Raw genomic sequence first — 22,422 nt, 5'->3', positions numbered from 1 at the left:
TGGGGACTCTTGGGGTTGGTGACCCCTTTTCTTAGACTAAATACATAGAATGAATAATCACGTTAGCCACCACTTGTGGAGTGGTTTCCACGTGCCAGGCATTTGTTAGGCCTTATATATGTGCGTGTGTGTGTATGTATGTGTGTGTATATATATAATATATATACATCTCATTTAACGTCCATCAGCCCTGTGAGCAAATTATTATTTACTTTTAACTGATGAGAAAACATAGGCTTAGAATTTAAGCATCTTGCCTTAAGTCACACAGCTAGTAAGTAGTGGAACTGGGATTAGAGATGCTGACAGAGTATGGGTTTCTTTTCAGTCCTCTGTCGCCACCTCCTGTGGCCCCTCCTCTGAGAAGGAGGCCTCCAGCCATTCTCAGATGGTGTGGGATCCAACACCTACAATAGGAGCCCTCCATTTTCCCACCTCCCACACCACCAGTTAGTGGTCTCCATGTAGTCTCTCTGTTCTCCTAGGGGAAGGACTCCATGTCAGCTATGTCATCGGTGGACTCCTCAGTATTCTGCTGATTCTGGTGGTGATTGCAGCTTTGATGCTGTACAGGTAACCTCCACCTCGCTGCAGGGGCCACATGGTTGTTGGTCCTCATTAGCCCATCTGGGATCTTCTGAAGCTCCGTGGCTCTCTGATTTGACCTCTGACCAGCCTCATTTCGAGGTTGGGTCCCTGGTCAGAGCAGCAGAAGGGAGGGGCAGAAACCTGAATACTTACTCTTCTTCCCCAGTCACAGCCCAAGCAGTTTCCTCATATCATGACCACAGCAACCTTTGGGGTTTTCTTTATAGTCTAGGATGCTGAGGGCACAGAGGGTGTTACCCAAGGTCACACAGGAAGAGGCAAAGCTGGGACTGCCTCTAGCATCTTTGCTTTTCCCACTACCCCACCCTACTTCAAACCATTGAAGTTGGAAATGATTTTCTCTTCACGTAAACTCAACCCTTTACTACAGTATTGGTTGATATATCATTACTTGGGAGGGATCATCCTGGGAAGGTGGACTGTGTCATTTTCAATTTAGAATCTTCTTTTTATGACCCTCTCTCTATAAATTTTCCCCAAAATGCTTTAAACACAGCTTGCAGCAAAAATGTCAGGATTTTGCTGCTGTGGCTCCTGCTAATAATAAAAATAACAATAATAGTTACCATTTAATGAATATATATCAATGCCACAACAACCTGCTGATACAGGTATTATTATTCCTCACTTTACAGATGAGGATGTGAGGCTCAGAAAGTTTAGATTATGTCCACCAAGATCCCAGCTAGTAAGTAACAGAGATGGGATTGAAACAGATCTGTCTTGACTCTAAAGCTCAGTGTATTAGTTATCCATTGCTGTGTAACAAATTACCCCAAAACTCAGCAACTTAAAATGACAACCATTTGTTATCTCGTAGTTTCTGCAGGTCAGAAATCTAGATGCAGTTAGCTGGGTGCCTCTGCGTCAAGGTCTCTCCCAGGGCTTCAATCTAGGTATCAGCCAGGGTTGAGGTCTTATCTCATGGCTTGACTGGGGATGGATTCCCTTCCAAAAGCACTTATGTAGTTGTTAGCAGGCTTCAGTTCCTCATAGGCTGTTGCTGGCTGTTGGCTAGAGACCTCCCTCAACAGTTCCTTGCCTGTGGGCCTTTCCACAGGACAACTTACAATATGACAGCTTGCTTCCCCAGAGCAAGAGGAAGAGAGAGTGAGGAAGGGAGGGCAACCTGAGATGGAAGCCACAAGTTTCTCTGTAACCTAATCTGGTATCCATTGCTTTTGCATATTCTGTTCATCAGAAGTGAGTCACCAGATCCAGCCCACGCTGAGGGGGTAAGGATTCAGAAGGTGTGAGTACTAGGAGGTGGAGATCACGGGGGCCATCTTAGAGGCTGCCCACCACACTCAGGTTACAGCTTCCCCAGACATCACCCCCATAAAGATCTGAACTAATTTTTCATTACCTTTCCTCCTAAAGACACAAAAAATCCAAGTTAACCGATCCTGGAATGGGGAACCTGACCTACAGCAACCCCTCCTACCGAACTTCCACTCAGGAAGTGAAAATTGAAGCAATCCCAACACCAGCCATGTACAATCAACTGTGCTATAAGAAAGAGGTAAAAAATAAAATTTATATTCAAAGTTTTTTTTGAGGGGGAGTGTGGGGCAGCAATTATTCTCCAATTGCCTGAATAGGTCAGTAAGGGATGCTGGTAGTCCCATCTACCATTTTGAAAGTTAGAGTGACAGAAGAACTGAATGTGGTTTGGGTTTCTGGAGAGGTCTAAAATCTCTGAGGCACCAGCTTGAGGGACCCCAGTGAGAGCAGGGTTAGAAAGCAGATTCCGGAAGGTTTAGGTCTGAAGGCATGTGCATGTGTACCTCCCTGCCAGGGGATATTTTCCCAGGCTTATCAATTCTTGCCCTCCTGGAGTTGTGATTCCCCTGCAGTGAGGCTATGCCCCTCTGAAACAACCCTAGACTCTTAGAACACCCAGAAAACCCAAGAGCTCCTGGACTCTCCCTTTTCTAACCTCTGATCCAAGCTGTTGGCACCTGCGGCTGAGAATGGCTGCTTTTTTGCTATTCTTCCTCTTATCACAGAGTCTTAAGAGATTTCTCTAGAATTCGGAAGCTTTATGTGCTTTTGTTTTCTTAACTCCTTTGTTGCTTCAGTGAAAAATTATTTGCTGAATGTTTAGGCATAAAAAATAGTCCCATTTCCACCAGAGATCTATAGCCTGGGTTTCAGATTTTCCTCGTATGACGTGGCTCTTGTTTTTTCTAAAATCCTGTAACCCTTTCTTCAGAAGTTACCCCTTCTTGGGGCCGGCCCCATGGCCGAGTGGTTAAGTCCGCGCGCTCCGCTGCAGGCGGCCCAGTGTTTCGTTGGTTCGAATCCTGGGTGCGGACATGGCACTGCTCATCAAACCACGCTGAGGCAGCGTCCCACATGCCACAACTAGAAGGACCCACAACGAAGAATATACAACTATGTACCGGGGGGCTTTGTGGAGAAAAAGGAAAAAATGAAATCTTTAAAAAAAAAAAAAAAAGAAAAACGTGATTTAAAAAAAAAAAAAAAGTTACCCCTTCTGAGACCCTAATCAGTCTCCTCTCTTGGTCTGTCCAGCACACTCAAAACCTGCCCTCACACCTCCAGGGCTGCCATGCATAATGAATATGCTTTACATAAGAATCATTTGCTTTCTGGATCCATGAATTCCCCTATGAAAAAAGCTTCCACTGCGAGCCAAAACAGAACCTGCAGGGATAGCTTGCAGTTTTAGGGCTGGGAGACCCCTTCGCACTTCATATCTTTGAGAGAAAGATTCTCGTAGAGTCTTGGGTTCCTGGAGTGTCTGATGCCACAGGAAAAAGCCACAATAGGAGCCATAAGATAGAACTTAAAACCATGTGACCTCTTTCTTCTGTCGTATGCTTTTTCCTCAGCAGCTCTTTCACCCCTCTGATAGTCTCTCACCCTTTCTCTTCTGACTTCCTCTTGATTTCAGGTACCTGTGTGTTTGTAGAGGGATTGGTATCCCCCAAATTACTAGTGCCATGTCCCCCACCTCTCCCTCACTTACTCAGCGCGTCTCTGTGCTGAAGACCCCGAGTGGCCTGCATCTGATCTTACACTAACTTCAGCCTGGAGGGTGTGCTGGGTGACTGGACATGTATATGTGCATGCATGTGTGCTTGTGTGCTGTCTGTGTGTCTTTCTGCTTGATCGAGGGAGCTGTCACTCCCAGAGGGCAGGAACCATATTTTATACTGTGTAATCATCCAAGTGTCCTGCTTGATGCAGGGGCTCAATGAATATCTGTGGAACTGAATTGTTACTAAAATAGGGCAGCACTTGGAGGCCTCTTGGCAGGAACGCTATTCCAGGGACAGAACCCACGCCTTGGCCCATTTTCTCCTGGCAGTGGCGGCATGTTGGTTGGTATCCCCCAGAAACCAGGAGTAAGGCTACCCTTTGAGGAATCCATAAAGGGAGAAACCTGAGTAGCACTAAAGGCCGTCCTTGGAACCATCCCAGGTTGCTTGGGAATGGCCCCAAGGCTCGTGGGAGCAGAGCCAGAATAACCTCCCACAAAAGCTTATAGGTGACAGGACCCCCATGGATCACCCTTAGAACCCAAATAAGAGGATTTTTCTAGATCTCGCTTGTCTTACCTCCCAAAACTTTTCTTCTTAACAAAATTAGAAAGAAGAGAATTAAGAATAAAATAGTTTAAAATCTCAAATAAATGCAGATTTAATTGCTTTCTCAATTGCTTTGGTTATGTCTGTCAGCATGATGTCCCATTAATAAACCACAATAACAATGTGACAACAGCTAACATGATTTAGTGCATCTTGTGTGTCAAGCACCTACTAGTTGCATTCCATGTATTGCCTCATTTAACCCTCACAGCAATTGGTTATGAGGTATGGATGCTGTTCTTCTCCCCACACTGCAGATGTGGAGACTGAGTTTTAGAGATGTTAAGTAATTTACCCCAGGTGACATAGCCAGTGATTGGCTGACGCAGGACTTGAAATCATGGTTTTCCCTCCTCCCTGTATGGGAATAGTAATAATTATTACTGCTCCTCTCCTTTTAGACTAAGCCTCATATATTTGTGCTGACCAAGTTTCCCCATTTGCTTGTGGGATTTTTGTGCTCTTCACACCCACTCTTATCTCATCCATTTTCTTTTTTTGCTCACCATGAGATCCTTTATAGAGAGCCAACTAACTGACTGTCTCCCCACTCTCCACCCTAGGGTGGACCTGACCATAACTATACCAAGGAGAAGATCAAGATTGTAGAGGGAATCTGCCTCCTGTCTGGGGATGATGCTGAGTGGGATGACCTCAAGCAACTGCGCAGCTCACGGGGGGGCCTTCTTCGGGATCATGTGTGCATGAAGACAGACACAGTGTCCATCCAGGCCAGCTCTGGCTCCCTGGATGACACAGAGACGGAGCAGCTGTTGCAGGAAGAGCAGTCTGAGTGTAGCAGTGTCCATACCGCAGCCACTCCAGAAAGACGGGGCTCTCTGCCAGACACAGGCTGGAAACATGAACGCAAGCTCTCCTCAGAGAGCCAGGTCTAAATGCCTGTGTTCCCTTGCCTCCCCACCTGTTCCTTCTCCTTTATGGACCTCAGTCCTTATGCTCGCTTATACAACAGGCCCCCTTCCTCTGTGCTCGTCCTGCTCCTCCTCCTCCCACCCCGTAACCGCTCCCAAGCCCTCCATGGGAGCCCTTTCCACCTGAGTCCATAATTACCCGTGCACAAGAAATGATGGCTCATCCCGAGAACTTAGACCTGGATTTTACCACGAACCTCACCTCTTGCACTCCGTTCTGAGCCCCCTGAAACTAGGCTCAGTAATGATTCCTCGTCGCTACAGAGCTCCACCTCCCCTTCCCGCTGGTACCCTCCGTGCCTGCCCCAAGAGAGCTGATGACCCAAGACTGCACTCTCCCCCATCAGAGCTGGCCTGACTTCTCTAAGAGCGCTTGCCCGCCAGGGGCCAGGGGGCTGGGGGGCCGAGGGGGGAGCTCATGGGTAAAGGGAGAGATGAAGGATAGAGGCTGAGAGAAGGAGGAGTCAGCCCAGCTGGTATGGGCATCTAGGAAACCTCCAGCCTCAAGCGCGTTGGTAATATGAAAAAGCTTTTAGGGGTAGTTGGGCCTGGATGTCCTGTCCATTGCTGGCAATGGATCTTATTCTTGCTCTAAGAGTTGCTGTTTTTTCAACTGGTAAGGTCTGGGTGTGGCTCAAGCTCTTCTTACTCCTGCTAGAGTGTCTGGAGCCTTTTCTGCCTTCAGATGACTGGGGGCCCCTATCGTGTGGCAGCTGGCTCATATAAATTCCCTCCTGGTGCCACCACTGGCCAGTACCTTTTCTAAGTCTTTGACTCTAAGTAACCAGGTTGTGAGCTAGTAGCTTGAGTGAATGAGGGGCCCTGAGGGCTGAGTCTCTGCACTGTCTAAGAAGTGCTGCCGAGACCTAACATCGCATATCACCTGGACCTTAATGTTCTGCCACTCTCTGCCTCCTCCTCCTCTGCGATTCTGAGCACAGAGATCCTGAAACGACTTTTCAAAGACAGGCCAGAAGTTTTCATAAACTGTCAGGAAGAGCGATTGGGTTAGAGACTTGGGGTACCCAGGGCCTAAAGGGAAGTATCTGTGAGCTTGAGCTCCTGTGTTCTCTCTCAAGTGCTCAGGGATCTAAGTTAGTGGACAGGAAGCCTGTGGCTACATGTGGTGACGTCCCATTCCAACTCTCTTCTCAGCTAAGTGACTTACTTTCCATGCTGAGATGCCATCACTTGGGTCCTGCTTATTCACACAAAGGGCACCTGTCTCATGCTAGCATCAGGGGAGTTGAGACTTTTTTCTCTCCTAAAACTTCTACGTAACTCTTCTTTGTTTTTGTTTTTTGGCCTAATTTGCTTTTTCTGACCCAGCCCTGTAGCACCTGTGGTGAGGGGGGCCAAATGAAGATGGAAAGTGGGGGGCAAGGAGTAGAAAGGCAGTGAGAAGCCCTGATGAAGCCCTCTCAGCCCAGGGCAGATCCAGACCTCTTCCACCCAGGCATGAAAAGTGCCAGGAGAGGACCGCACAGGCTGAGAATGGAGGGGAGGACTTCTAGAGAAGTTTCTGGATTTGAAACATCTCCTATGGTTATTGGTATTGAGAAATCAGCTAACACATGTGATGGAAAAAGGAGGACAAGAACAAACCTTTTGTGGTCAGTTCTAGATTGCTAGAGACAGGAGCCAAGCCTTAGCCCTGCTCTCAGTCGTCAGCCCCAGGTCTGGGCCTATACAGGACAGCCAGGCCAGGCCAAGAAGGTGTTCCCAGTACACAAAGTGGGAAGGGTGAGGTCCCTCTTCCGGGAGGAGAGGGGCACGTTTGACACTTGATGGCGCAGTAAAAGAACGGGCACTTTGGGTCCTCAGACTCACGGTTGGGGACGGGGAGAAAGTAGAAAAGTGGCATTTTCTTGAGTGGGAAGGGGGAAGGATCTTATTGCACTTGGGCTGCTCAGAATGTAGAAAGGACATATTTGAAGAAATATCTATTTGAGCACTGATTTACTGTGTAAAAAGCAAAATCTCTGTCCTAAACTAATGGAAGTGATTCTCCCACGCTCATGTGTAATGGTTTTAACGTTACTCACTGGAGAGATTGGACTTTCTGGAGTTATTTAACCACTATGTTCAGTATTTTAGGACTTTATGGTAATTTAATATAAATTTAGCTTTTCTTAATCACCTTGCCTGGCTTGGAGTCATGACTAATAACTGCACCTGCTCTGTCTGGCAGACCCATGCTGTGGAAAACCTGCTTGCAGACATCACCTCTAAGTCCTTTGGGGATGTGGGGACAGTGAAGAGCAATAGAGGGAGTGAGGTCCCTGGCTGGAGGTTCAGCTCATCTTAAGAAGATGGGTCAAGACCAGAGTTCATTGGCTTATGAAATCCTTACTTCCTCTAGAGGTTTCACCGTGACTGTCAACTCTGATTGGTTGGTAGTGGCTGCCTAGGGTCCTGTCCCGACTCAATGGGAAAAGCGTTATGATCAATAGTGACGTCTCCTCTGGGCACCAGGAGGAAGTGTCATGGTATGTATACCATGTATCTTCTAATCCTGTTCTCGGTCTATGAGGACTTCAGTGTCACAGAACTTGAATCTGTCTTGTACTGACAGTCACTAGCAAGACTGTCTGATGTAGTAAGAAAACTACGGAATGGGGACAAGGAGGGCTAATTCCAGTCCCAGATTTGCCACTAGCTCTCTTTGATCTTAGCCAAGTTTCATAGTTACTCTGAGAATGATCATATGAACAAAGTTTCCTCTTGTTTGTAAAAAGCTGTCTTCTAAGAGCTCCTCCGCTGCATCTCAAGGTTAGAGCAAGGAATTGGGGATCCCTCTCAGGTTCTCTGGATATAATACCTCTCAATGAAGATTGAGAATCATGCAAGTCTCAATGCCAGATATAGAATTTGATGTATTTAGTTGATTTTCTAAACCACAAGCTATTTATAGAATAATGCTCCCATTCATTCATTCATTCATTCATCTCCCACTATGGACCAGGCACTGCCCAAGCCTGACAACAGAGCTTAGAGTCTAGCAACACCACCACTGCCCTCAAAAAGGACAAAGAAAAAGAAAGCAAGAAAGACTGAAGCCTCTTGCATTTAAATGACAAGAGATCTGAGTATAAATGACAGTGTATAATTCTTCCAACTTTGGTGAGGGATAGGTGTGCTATAACAAAAAAAAATTGGAATAGCTCAAGGACAACCATCCCTTCGCTCCACCATTCTTTAAAAAAAGAAGCACAACAGAGAGAGAAGGACATTTTAAGCAGTGAAATCCAGCCTAAGCACAAGCCTTTATCCCTGTCGGAAGTGCCCCCTCCCAAAGCCTGAGGGTTACAGGCCAGGCCATGAACAGTGACCACAAGAGCTGGAAACTCAGGAGGAACTTTTCAAATGGAAAGAAAAAATGAATGCACTGAACACACACCATTTGCTTGGAAAACTGCAGAGGTTTCTGGGTGAATGCATTTTGCTTCCTTGTGACCACGTCAGCCAGTTTAATCAGGCATTCACTGCCTGAGACTTAGAAGTCCTGCTAATCTGTGACTGTCCTGTCACTTCGGCAGGAGAAGGCAGCGAACAGCGCTGGGTCCAATAGCCCAGGTTGTGACAAGAATGTGACCATTGGCAAATGAGAATTTAGCAACAGCACCAAGGACTGGCACCCTGTTTCATTTTGTTGTTTTGCTGATGAAGGTTAGCCCTGAGCTAACATCTGTGCCAATCCTCCTCCACTTTATATGTGGGTCGCCGCCACAGCGTGCCTGAGAGTGGTGTAGATCCATGCCTGGGATCCGAACCAGTGAACCTGGGCTGCTGAAGCAGAGCGTTCCAAACTTAATCACTATGCTGTGGGGCCCGCCCCAGGGCACCCTGTTTTTAGCTTATAAAAATGGGCTGGCTTTTAGTTTCCTGATCAGTAAAATGAAAAGGTTGAACCAGATGATTGTTAAGGTCATTTCTAGCCTAAACTTATATTTACGTACCTTCCAGGAAATCTTGGGGATGAAACAAGGGTTGAGAATTCCTTTCTGGTTCTCTGGATATAAAACTTGAAATTTATGATAAGCAGGGAGATGATGGGTCAAATCTAACAAACTAGACATATTTTTGCAAACTAATTATGTTCAAAATATAGTCACTGCCCTTCTTTCTGTATTGTATGAACCAATTGTGGAACCTAAGATGAAAAGATCTCCGTGACCCATAGAAAGTTCTCGATGGTGTGAACTGAAGCTTTCACCAAACTTAGGCCTGCAGAAAAGAGTCAGTGCCGCACAGGAACTTAGAAAAAAAGCATCTACAAGAGCTGAGGGTGCACGAGGTTCTAAATGTAATGTACTGATATTCAAGGGCATCTGGTAAGCTTTAGTTATTTCTACTTGTGGACATGATGATTAAAGAAATGTGGTTGAGCCCTTTTTATGGGTAAGAAACAGTCTATAAGTACGTCCTTTCTTCATATGTGAAGATGACTCAGCTGATCCACTTAAAAGGATGTGTGTTTGGGGATGTGTCAGGCAGCCTTTGTTTTGAAACAGTCCCTTACTTGCCCATTTATTTTCTCTCCATATCATTCTCCTGTCAACCAGCTGGCAGAGGCTAAGCAGAGCTCAGCACAGGGAACAGAGTTTTATTTCTAGTCAAGGCTCCAACTCACAACTTTGGACTCGACATGATGTTAAAACAGATCCAGACAGCCTAATTAAGGGTCTGAGTTTAAACCCCAGGCTGAAGTTAGCCCCAAGCTACACAGTCTGCTTGTTTCATTTCATAAGACACAGAGAGCCAAGAACTCTCACTTATCTTGCCCTTCTCAGTGGTTAGCCCTCCAGCCCCTAAAAGCCTGTTGACAGCCTGCTAAGCAGTTCCCTATCTCTCCCTCCTGCCTCCTTCCTCTTTGGTGGGGCTGATGCTTCTGTGGTCAGTTCTTGGACAGCCTGCATTTTAGGGGTTATGGGAAAATGGGCTATGAGAAAAGAAAAAAAGGCTTCGTTCCTTCAACCAACACTTATTAAATGCAACCACTGCAAGCTGGGATAGTCTTTGCAGGCTTGGAGGTCAAGGCACTAAGACCCACAGCCACCTGAGATCTTTGTTAATGTCACAACTAAATCCATGGAATAATGCAAAGGGTACCTGGACTGAAAGCTGAAAGGAAGGTAATTATTCAAGCTGCCCCTCTTAGGCTAGAAATATGGATCCATGTTCTATGGTAGAGATGTTTCAACCAGAATACAGCTTGTGAGTATGACGGAGTGAGCACTGTCCCAACCCTAGCAGGCTTTTCAGAAACGTCCAGCACAGTTATTCAGCAGCCACAGCGTCTGGCATTTGTTTCCTGCTTCCGGTTGCAATAATACAGTGTTCATTTTGATCTCTACTGCCCACAAGGGTTTTGCTGCCCTATTAATACCTTCCTTATATAGAGCTATTGAGAAGTCCCTGGAATAAAGTAGGCACATATCACTCTAATAAATACATAGATAAATGCTATTTGATGATAATCCCGGACTGCAAAAGATGACTGGCCAAATATGTATTGAAAACCTACTATCGGCAAGGTACTATATTAGGTTTCTACAAGGCCCTACAGGATCTGCCACTCCCCTCCCTACGTTATATATCAGACCTCATCTCCTACTGCCCTCCTACTGCCATCTACTCTGCCCCAACTAAACAGGCCTCTCTCTGTTTCTCAGGCCTGCCAGGCATGCTCCCAACTTTGGGTCTCTGCATAGCTATTCCCTCTGGCTGGCGCTTTCTTCCTTTAAATATACTCCTGGCTAACTATTTGCCTTCTTCAAGTCTTTGCTCAAATGTCATCTTAATGAAACATACTCTGACCACCTTTTATAAAAGTACAGTCTTTCCAACTCTACTACGCAATCTCTCTTGTCCTGTTTTATAGTTTTTTCTTTTCCCATTGCACATATTGTCTAATAACATACTATATAATTTATTTATGTGTTGAGTGTCTATATTTCCTCGCTATAATGTGAGTACCATAACAGGAGGGGTTTGTTTGTTTGTGGGTTTTTTGGGGGGTCTATTTGATCACTGATTATCCCAAGTATCTAGAACAATTCCTGCATATACTGGGTGCTCAATAAACATTGGTTGAATGAATAAGTGAATAAATGAATGGAATCAGACACCTCATGCCCACCTTCTAGGAGGGCTGCACCTAAACCATTTAAGACAAAAAGGGATTTTGCTGTCTTGTTCTAAAACTCTCCAGGATCCTGACTCACACATCCTTTATTGCGAAAATTCCGGGTTACCATCATCCTCTCCTTAAATGTAATCTTCAGTTTATTTCTGGTAATATTTAAATAAAGTAAATATGCCAATGACCAATGACTGAAGAAGACTATTGCTATATATTCTTAACCCATTTCTCAAAAGGTTACTGTGACCCTTTTGCTCTGATTGGTTCCTTTCTCCTTCCGCTACCTACGGACCTGTGCTCATTCCCCATCTTTTCACTTTCTCCACTCTCCCACTTGTGGTCTACCACAGTTTCATCTTTTCCCTCTATGGAGGTGATTCCTAAGTCTCTATCACTTGAGTCTTATCTCTTCTCACAGCTCTCATCCTGTATTTCCTAGGCCTACTTACTTGATTCCATTTGAATGTCTCATTGGGACCTAAAAGTAAACAGGTCTAAACTAAACTCCTTGCCTTCCCTTTGAGACTGGCTTCTCCTGACTTTCTACTTCCATTTAGGCAATCACTGCCTCCCAGTCCCTAGGCTCAAATCCTGGCACACTCTTTGACTCATCTCCCTCCATGGGCCCCACCCTCTTTGCCCCTAATCTAGTCAGTTGCCAAATCCTTTACTCTTTCTTGAATCTGTTCTCATCATCTCCACTGCTGTTACCGCATATCAGTCCAAACTGGGCTTCCAACTCTAACGATTTTAGACAGTCAAGCTAATTAATCTTCCTAAAGTGTAATTCTGATTTTGTCACTCGTTTTCTCAGAAACCTTTAATAGTTCCCCACTGCCTACTTAAAGTACAACTTCTTTACCCTAATATTCAATACCTTTCAAGAATTGTTCCTAACATTCTCTGCCAATCTTGTGTCCCACTACTTCCCAACATGAACCCTATTCTAAAATCAAAGCCACGTGTTCAATTCCCTGCATACAATGCACTTTCTTGTCTCTGTGCCTTTGCCTATACCTTTCCCGCTACTAGACATTCTCCTTGCTTCTTCTATTAAAAAAATAATAACATGTCAGTGGTAAATATTTCATTTCCCTCTCTAGCAAGTCCCACTCCTATTAAGTTTCTTGAACTTTCAGGAATGTTCTAATCATTTTCAGGCATGCACACAAATACGCATACATTCATAACCATATATAATAAAATCATTCCATATATACTTTTCTGCAACTTGCCTTTTCTCAATTAAATAAAATTTGTCTGTTTTTCTAACCAGCATGTATAGATTAACTACATTCTTTTTAAAAATTGCATAGTATTCTGTTGAATGGATATACCATAATTTATGTAACAAGTTCCCTATTGATGGACAGGTAATTTCCAGGTTTTTTTTTTTCTATTAGTGCTGCAGTGAATGTGTTTGTACATTTTTCTATGCATACCTGCACAGATCTGTAGGAGAAATTCCTAACAGTGACATTACTAGGCCAGAGATTATGTATATTTTACATTTTGTTAACTGCTAAATTGTCCTCCTAAGAGTTTGCACCAGTTATACTCTTTCCAACAGTGAGTTTGAGTGTCTATTTCTCCAATTCTTGGCCAACCAAAGGTTGTTAAACTTTTTCATCTTCACCAATTTGATCGATTAAAAAAACAATTGTTTTCTTACTTTTACCCATCCCTTCTCCATTTTTCTGCCTGTGGGTAATTACATATCCTTTAAATCCCAGATTAAAAGTCCATCCCCTTCACAGATCCTCCCTATCAAATTTTCCCCTCAGTAAGCATCTACAGCTTTTATTTTATATAGTTCCTATATTGTTTTGAATTTTAGTGACTGGTCTCCACGTTTTATTCCTCTGACCACTGTAGTTTGCAAATTCCTTGGAAGTAAGGACCTTACTTACTTCCAATAAGAAACAATGAATGTACAGCTAAACGAGAATTTTAGAGATCATATTAACCTAGCCTCTCATTTTTATAACAGGAGTATGAAGCATTTGCAGAATGTGTTCTCGTTCAAAGGCCTTTCCTAGACATTCAATTAATTACATGAAATCCTCACATTAAGCTTGTAAGGGAAACATCGTTATCCCGTTTTACAGATGAGGAAACTAAGCTCCAGATGATTTCCTGAGAAAAGTGGTTCACTCAGAGCAGGTCCAAGCCCAGAACCCAGCGTCCTGGCTCCATTCACTCTCCTTCCACTATATCCCAGCTGCCTCTCGTTTCCCTCACGCACCGAGCTGCACTATCAATATTGGGTGAATGAAATGACTCAAAAAAATTGTCAGGCGTTGACAGCAGCTTAAATATCCATAGGTAAATAAAGCAAACGTTCGGACGACCGGGAATGCACACCCCTCCACACATCTTTTGCCCTCCTTTCTGGGGCCGTCAGCAGCTTTCGCCGCAGCGATCGCCTCCCGACCGGAGCAGGAGGAGCGCCGGCTCCCGAGGGAAACACGGCTGCGCGCGGCCCCTTTAAGGCTGCGGGCGGCGCGTGCCCGCAGTCCTTTCAAATGGACCAATAAGAGGTCGAGGGGCGGTCCGGCGAGAACCAATAAACGACGAGGACACTGCGGGGTGTGCGGCGGCCCAAGCGGTTTCAAACGGCTTAGAGCAGGCCCCTCGGTTCTGACCCGGCGGAGGTGAGTGGGCGGCGGGCCCGACCCACCTGCCGAGGCCCGCGGATTCGGGCGTCGCGCGCGCGGAGGGGCTCTGAACCCCGGGCTCGGGCCTCCGCGGACGCGCGCCTCCCTCGCCCGGCGGACCCGGCGGGTGTGAGGCGGCGGAGCGGGGCGGAGGCCGGGGCGCCGGCGGCCGGGAGGGCGGGGGGCGTGGGCGCTCGTGTGCGGCGGAGGCCAGGGCTGGGACCCCGGTGGCCGGAGGCGCCGCCGCGAGGTGCGGGCAGCCGCGTCCGGGGGCCGCGGGCGGCGCAGGGCCGCGCCCGGCGGCTGAGCGTGTTCCGGTCCCGGGGCGGGGGCCGTGAGAGCCGGCCTCGCTCCAGTGCCCCTCGCGTAATTGTCAAATGAATGAATGAGTGAAGCGGGGCTCGTGAGGGCTGTGGTGGCTGTGAAGGGCCTGGTCGCCTGAGAGCGTGACAAGGACCGCGGTACCGGGGCCTGCCGGCGCACCTGTGTCCCTACCGGCTTGCAGCGATTTTAACGATTCGAATCACACCGCTCCGCCCTTGCGCCTGGCTTTCTCTCTCCAAAGGCGTCGGTAGAGTTCAGGTATCCTTCCAGCTCTGGAGGTTTGGGAGACCAGTATAATAGCCAGCAAGTGAAGCAGGGCTTGCTCCTTTAAGCTGGAGGCTCGGTAAACTAGATTCTTACTTTGTAAGCTCTTACCACTCTTTGGCTGTTGAGATAACTACCCTGCATTCGTGGTAATTGTCAGGCAGAATTTAAATGCATCCCGTTTTGTTTCTGGGACAGAAAAGGATGAAAGGGATGTTGCCAGAGTGGCTACTGTGTGTTAGGAAATATATTCGTGTTGATGAATCTTTAACAATGAGTTTTTCATTCAGCATCAATAGAGGGTAAAGTGGTTTTTGCAGAACTTGCCCCAAATTTATGCATGGTTCTGATTTAATTCTCATGGGAACCAAGGCATCAAATCTTGGCCCAGAAATGCTGCCTGTCTTATTTTATGCATAATTATAGTAATTGAAAACTCATTTTTAGAGAGGTGAACTACTCCTTTCTCCTTCATCACACCAAAAAGTCCTTCTTTGACCTAAAGAGCCCATAAATTAAGCCAACAGTCTTTTGAAACTTTTAAGAGATCCTGAAAGATTGGGACTTTCTTTAAGTGACTGGATGAACCATAGTGTTTTTATAAAATTTAATGATATAGAGAAAGGTGAAATCAATTAATTTTGCCAGCATGAATTAAACCTAGTTGGCAAACTCACGGGATAAAAAGTTTACACAAGTTTTTAAAGCCTGTTTGCTCAGGCAATGGCAAGCAAAGGTATTCTATAGCAATTAATATACCTTATACTTTATTACTTTTAAAGTTTTGATCGTCAACTTTGAATTATGAACAGTAGTATAGCCTTCTACAACTGGCAGCTCAATTTTAGCAGCAGAGTTTTAATTGCAATAAATTTGAGAACCTTAATATTATGAATACTGTTCCAGGTTTTGGAGAGACAATTAAAAATAGTAAACATCTTTAACAATGCCTTATAGGATATTGTTAAAAATTTTGATGGGGAGTGAAAACTTTTCTTTATATTGGCATAAAGCCAGGCTCTCTCACGCTCCTTTGACTTAATGGAGTCTCATTCATTCACTCAACACATATTGAGATTGATGCCTACTGTGTGTTAAACATTGTTCTGGATTCTAGGAATACACTGGTGAACCAGAAAAAGACAAAGCCCCTGACCTAAGAGAGTTTGACAATTTTATCTCTCAAACAATTTGCTGTAGCAAATTGTAGTTTCTGTAATCCCTGCAGCCCAACTCTAGTCCTTGAACAAAATAAATGCTCAAATACTTTACTAGCAGTAGCGAACATTTATTGAATACTCACTGGGTGCCACATATTGTCTTTTTTTAATCTTCACAGTTTTTTACAGATGAGGAAACTTAGTCTTAGAAAGGTTATGCAACTTGCTCAAAATCATAGACCTGATGGAACCTGAATTTCTACCCAAAGTAGTTATGTCTTCAAGGCCTTTGCTCTTAACCTGTGGTTGTACTATATGAAGTAATGGGATCTGTTAGGGAGAATGCAGGAGCAATTTCTGGGTAGAATCACCCCTGTTTTTTATACCTCTTATCAGAGATGTGATGAAATATGAATGGTAGACATGGTGGTTTTAGAAGGAAGATGAAGCAGTTCAAAATATGCTCTTTACAATGTGGGAGAGGGGACATCTGTGACGGGGCAGGGGGGTTGCGAAGGGGGAGCATAAAATTAGGATGTTGATCTCATTATCATTGATGGATTCCTGGTGGTCAGGTTTGGGGAGATTTGAGATTCTTAGGTGATTCTTGTAGTCTTGCCTATAGAGTTCAGAGTGTGTCACTTAGCTCATTCCTCTCAGGGCGGTTGCCCTGCGTACTTGATAAATCTCAAACACGTTAAACTTATTCTTTTGGCCTTTGGGTTTGTTGTTCTCTGCCTGGAACTTCCCGCCCTGCTCTACCCCGTATGTCAAGCCTGCCTTTGTATCAGGCTCCACTCGGGTCTCAACTCAAATGTCATCTCCTTAAAGAGGCATTTTCTAAGCTCCCAGGTAGAGTAGCCTTCTTGACCACTTTACCTCACTTTCCTTTTTATTTACTTCATAGCATTTATTGCTATCTGATAGGTCATTTGTTGTTTGTTTTTATATTGTCTGATTTCCTCACAGAAAAAGCAGAGCACAGATTTTTTTTCCTGTGAGGTTACCTCAGTCCCTCAAACAATGCTTGGAACAAAGAAGGTGGTCAAAAAATATTTGTTGGCCAAAACTGATACAGTCTTCTCTATGATAAAGTGGTAAAGACAGTATACGGTTACATGTCGCTTAACGATGGAGATACGTTCTCAGAAATGCGTCATTAGGCGATTTCGTTGTTGTGTGAACATCATAGAATGTACTTACACAAACCTGGATGATACAGCTTACTACACACCAAGGCTGTGTGGTACTTGGGACCACGTGCGGTCCATTGTTGACCGAAAGGTCGTCATGCGGTGCATGACTCTATAACCAACCAGTTGGCTGAGTTACTGTGTGTTTGGGTGTGAGCAGTATCTCAGCAGACTAATTTGGAAAGTCTTCAACTAAGAATCCTGGAAAAACGGTAGTTTTATGTTTCTGTTGGCTGGGAAGGAAGGTAAGTCTGGCTCTGCCCACCACCCTTTTTTTCCTTCAATTTTTGAAAGCTTTGAAATCTGTAGCAGTTTTTAGGGGTACTAGTTAAGTATATTGTAGGATGTCCCTCTTTTGGAATTTATCTGGTGTTCTTCTCATGATTAGACTGGAGTTATGAGGTTTGGGGAGGAAGATCACAGAAATAAAGTGCCATTTTCATCACATCATATCAAGGGTGCTATCAACATGATTTATGACTATTGATATTGACTTTGATCACCTGGCTGAAGTAGTGTTTGTCAGGTTTCTCCACTGTAAAGTTATTGTTTTTCCCCTTTTCCTTCTGTCCTCCTTGGAAGGAAGTAACTATGTGCAGCCTACACTTAAGGAGTGAGGAGTGATAGTCCCTGTCCTTTGTGGTGGGCTATCTACTTAATTTATTTGGATTTCTTCTGCATGGAAGATTGTCTCTTTCTCCACTTATTCATTTAGTCAAGTATTTATTTATATCAGTATAGACTGAAGGATATTTATATTATACTTTGAATTTTATTCTGATACTACTTTATTTTGTTGCTCAAATTGTTCCAGCTTTATCCATTGGGAGCTCTTTCACTTGGCTCCTGTGCCCCTTTAACATACCCACATCAGTGTGTGTGTGTGTGTGTGTGTGTGTGTGTGTGTGTGTTGCTTTATTTAATTATTTTTGAGCACTTTACTTTCTGGCACTACAGGATGCTCTAGGCTCATCTTGTATGTTTCTTGTCACAGTGCAAGAATTAGCCATTTCTCCAAGAAGCCCTGGTTATCGGAGAATGGTGTTAGAAACCAAGATCTGGGCATTAAGTGTTCTCATTGCTGTTGGGGTATCTTTTCTTTTAGGCCCTCTCAGGTAACAGAGCAAAGAAATATCTATGTGTATGCTAACTCATGTATATAGATGTATCTATAAATATTTCTCTATGTAGCCATCTGTATCTATATTCAGTTAATGTGAGTTCTTACTAATATCTCCAACTCTAATCTGTTCCACATAGGTCATTCTAGCCTCCTCCCCTTGCTGATCTGTGAATTTCCACTTCAACAGTGAGAAACCTGGCTTCCACCGTCCACCATTCGTTCACTTAATTGTTCAGTTCCACTATATATGTATAGCGATATCAGAATTATTAACCTGTACTCCCATGGGAAACAATTTTATCTACTAGAAGTACAATGCTTATGTACAGTTCCTTTTGCCTTTAGTCTTGCAGACTCCATTCATTTCCGAAGTTACCTAGGTCAGCTCCTTTTGCCCCACCCCCTTCAGCGAGGTCGTCTCACACATTTGTAATACAGTTAAATTCTCTTGCTACAGTCTGCATTCTTTTCTGGGATCCCCCAATGTCCTAAATGAATTTTTAAAATTAGCATACATTGAAGTTCACTCTTTATGTTGTAAAGTTGTATGGGTTTTGACAAATCCATAATGTCATATATCCACCATTACAGTAGCGTCAAAAATAGTTTCACTGCCCTAAAAGTCCCCTGTTCAAAAAAAGTACATTCTCCTTTTCATCCTTTCCTCCCTCCCCCATCCCCTGGCAACCACTGATCTTTTTACTGTCTCATAGTTTTTTGTTTTTTGGTTTTTTTTGAGGAAGATTAGCCCTGAGCTAACATCTGTTGCCAATCCTCCTCTTTTTGCTGAGGAAGACTGGCCACGAGCTAACATCCATGTCCATCTTCCTCTACTTCATATGTGGGATGCCTGCCCACAGCATGGCCTGACAAGCAGTGCGTAGATCCACACCAGGGATCCGAACCAGCGAACCCCAGGCCGCCAAAGCAGAATGTGCGAACCTCACCGCTGCGCCACCAGGCTGGCCCCTAGAGGAAACTTTTAAAAATAAACTTTTTATTTTATAATAATTTTAGATTTACAGAAAAGTTGTGAGATGACACATGGAATTCCTGTATACCTCTCACCCGGTTTCTCCTGTTGTTAACATTTTACATGGTGCATTTGTCAAAACTAAGAAACTAACACTAATGCATTACTTTTAACTAAACTCCAGATTCTGTTTAGATTTCTACGGTTTTTCTACTCATATTGCCTTTCTGTTTCAGGATCCAATCCAGAGTGATCTATTGCATATAGTTGTTGTCTATCTCTGTCTTCGCTAGTCTTTGATGGTTTCTCAGTCTTTCTTTGTCTTCATGACTTCGACAGTTTTGAGTACTAGTTCAATTATTTTGTACAATGTCGCTCCTTTTGGGTTTGTCTGATATTTTTCTCATTATTAGACAAGGGTTATGTGTTTTTGGAAAGAATGCCACAAATACCATGATTTCATTTCGAGGGATATGTGATAGCCACATGACATCACTGATGATGTCAACCTTGATCACTTGGTTAAGGTAGTTTTGCCAGGTTAAGTAGTAAAGTTATTATTTTTCCCTTTCTGTACTTGTTCTTTGGAAGTGAGTCACTAAGTCTAGCCCACCCCCAAAGTGGGTGAAGGACTTTTAAGTTCCACTTCCCAGAGGAAAGAGTGTCTATATATATTATCTGATATTTTATAAGGAAGATTTGTCTCCCTCACTTATTTTTCTCTGTTCAACCATTTATATCAGTATGTGTATCTGTTCTGTACTTTGAGTTGTAATCTGACTCTGTTATTTGTTTCTTTGTTCAAATTGTTCCATGTTTGACCTTTGGGAGCTCTTTTGGATTGGCTTCTGTGTCCCTTTGACTTGCCCCCATCTTTTTTCCTTTGTGAGCATTTTCTCACTTTCTGGTACTACAAGATGCTCCAGGCTCATCTTATAGTTTCCCTGCCCCAACCCTAGACTCAGCCATTTCTCCAAGGAGACCTGGTTCCTTTTGTGGGACAGTGGTCTTTAGAGACCAAGATCTAGGTGCAAGCTGTGCTCGTTGCTGGAGTCATTATCCTGGGCTCTTTCAGTGGACAAAGCTAGGTAATATATGTATGTATACCAACCTGTGTATATGCACATAAATGTAATTGTTTCTATATCTTTCCATCAGTATTTATATTAAGCTAAACATGAATTCATACGTGTTCTAAACAGATGTCCTCTTTGTGATTTCCTTTTTACTGAAATCTAACTTTTTTCTCCTGGTAACGCTTTTTAAGTGCCATAAAAAACATTTTCCCTGACTTGATAATAGCAGTTGTTTGGTCCTTGCATATAATCTTTGTTTAAAGATGCATTCAAAGCATAAATTCGGACTGAGTTGGAATAATCATACATTTCTGGCATAGATATGATGTCAGATAAGCCATGGTGACCTTGTGTCTCTTCAAACATGATTTTTGTTATTTTATTGAGATAAGAAACCTACTTCTTTGATATCTTGATTATGTTTCTTAGAGATTTGTTATTACTTAAAGTGACAGCTCCTTTCTATAAAGATGAGAAAAAAGTTGACTAGTCTCAAGTATTTGTTGAAATGAAATTCATTTCTTTAATGTGGATATCTTCTTTTCTTTTTTCAGTCATAAGACCTAAAATAGCATTTTATTTCTCTGAAAGTCAACTACCAGGAAATAAACCAAAAATATCTTTTCAGCAGCCTAAGTAGGTATCACAAATTTTATTGACTTCCTTCGAGTAGATCCTAACTCTCTTTATGCACAATGTCAGCCTGCTTGGTTCTTGAAATCAAGAGCTAAAATTAGAAAGGCAGCATGCTACAAGCTAACCAGAACTGTTAGCTTGATCACAAAGGTTGAGGAAGGAAAGCTACAAAATATAAAACATTAAAATTAAGAAAAAGCCACATTGGAACCATTTAGTTTTGGTGCAAGAGTCCCTCATACTTCTCTGGCAGTAGATATTGAAGGTATTGCTGCATTGATTGCTCAAATGGATTATCCTGAGAAATTTAAATGATCAACAGTATACTTTGTTTTATATGACGCGGAGGCATTTATATTTTCTTAGATTTATATGAAAAATAGTTACATAAAGTAATTATTGTTTCAGGGCTAGCCCTCTGAGATCTGGCAAACTTGGCTATCTAGAACATCTCATTCCCTAATCAGTTTTGCTGTTTTATTGCTTTTTTTCTTTTTTCTATTTACTTGCAGTGCTTGTTTTTATCATTTTACATCCTTATCCAGTTGCCGTATGAAGTCTCTCATTTCTAGATTTTAGGAATTTTTTCAGTACTATAATTCCACACTTTTGTTTTGGCCCTTTTTTTAATGTGGTACCTTCCTTTAAAACAAAAGCTCTCATGAGAACCTCCTAGTCTAGAACTAGTGTGACTGCTTCATTTGGGAGTAAAAATCAAATCCCATATCAGAAATCTCTGTGCAGTAAATAAAAACAGTTTTTTATACTTCAGAGCCCAGCTGCTTATTTTGAGCAATGTTTAATAAGGGAGATTCCTCCAAAGAAAATATGGACAGTCCCCTTGAGTATTATAAAATGGTATTTACTTGTTTAACTAATAGTAAATCTGCTTTCTGTAGGATAAAAAGGAATAGATTGCTTGTACATACAAAGAAGCAGTTTGTTTTAGACCAGAGAAGACTTGCTTTACTCGGTCCTAAGAGCGCTAAGCTAACTTAGGCCTTTCTTGGAACAGAGGGCTGAAATGCGGGTTTGTTTAAGTCTGAAGTCTGTCTAAAATCCCTGAATGACTCTGGGATGATGCTCATAATAATAGCACCGTAATTTGAGTGCTTGGTATTTGCCAGGCAATCCGTTAGTACTGCTTCCTTGCATAAAGTCACTGGGTTTGTATGATCTGGCCATTTTCAGTCTGCCCCCCTGTCTCAGCCCGTGTTCGTCCACACAAGTTCTAGTTCTATTCTTTACTCCTGCCCAGCTCTTTCAGGCTTTCACACACATGTCTGTAACATTCTCTCTTGTCCCCACCCATTATGGCTTTGCCGGGCTAATCCCTCTTAATTTCCTTCAGTTCTCAGCCTAAATTATCACTTTCTCAGGGAAACCTTTCCTGACCCTCTGGTCTGGATTAGTTGCCTGTTACACCCTCATAGTACCTCCCCTCCCCCACTGTAATGCACAACCTGTACTCCGCACACAGCTGAGCGCCTAACAAGAGAGGAGCCTCACATGATCTGACAAGTACAAGTGTACTTGTGGGGCAAGGGAATAATGTGGATGTTTGGGGGGTTCTTAACATGTATAAGGTAAAATTTCATTTAATCTTAATAACAATTAGTTGGATCACTTTAGGCAAATTACTTAACCTGTATGCCTCAGTTTCCTCTTCTGTAAAATGGGAATAATAATATCAACTTCAAAGTTATGAGAATT

General features: G+C 43.5%; 2 protein-coding genes across 2 annotated transcripts in view; both read left to right on the top strand.

Moving 5' to 3' along the window:
- The window catches only part of LRP4 (LDL receptor related protein 4), a 52,334-nt gene extending 40,847 nt beyond the window's left edge, over window positions 1-11,487 (top strand). Inside the window, exons 36-38 of the mRNA XM_046644928.1 lie at window positions 486-573; window positions 1,990-2,131; window positions 4,790-11,487. Coding sequence (XP_046500884.1) covers window positions 486-573; window positions 1,990-2,131; window positions 4,790-5,122 — 563 coding nt within the window. The 3' untranslated portion in view covers window positions 5,123-11,487. The remainder of the gene's footprint in view (window positions 1-485; window positions 574-1,989; window positions 2,132-4,789) is intronic.
- Window positions 11,488-13,879: 2,392 nt separating this feature from the next.
- Window positions 13,880-22,422, top strand: part of CKAP5 (cytoskeleton associated protein 5) — a 94,564-nt gene continuing 86,021 nt past the window's right edge. The window contains exon 1 of the mRNA XM_046643272.1: window positions 13,880-13,957. The gene's annotated coding sequence lies outside the window, so the exon portion shown is untranslated. The remainder of the gene's footprint in view (window positions 13,958-22,422) is intronic.

The sequence above is a fragment of the Equus quagga genome, chromosome 17 (assembly GCF_021613505.1).
Source record: "Equus quagga isolate Etosha38 chromosome 17, UCLA_HA_Equagga_1.0, whole genome shotgun sequence".
NCBI classification, from domain to species: Eukaryota; Metazoa; Chordata; class Mammalia; order Perissodactyla; family Equidae; genus Equus; species Equus quagga.
Note: the sequence above shows the minus strand (reverse complement) of the source record. Positions and strands in the feature narration are given on the sequence as shown.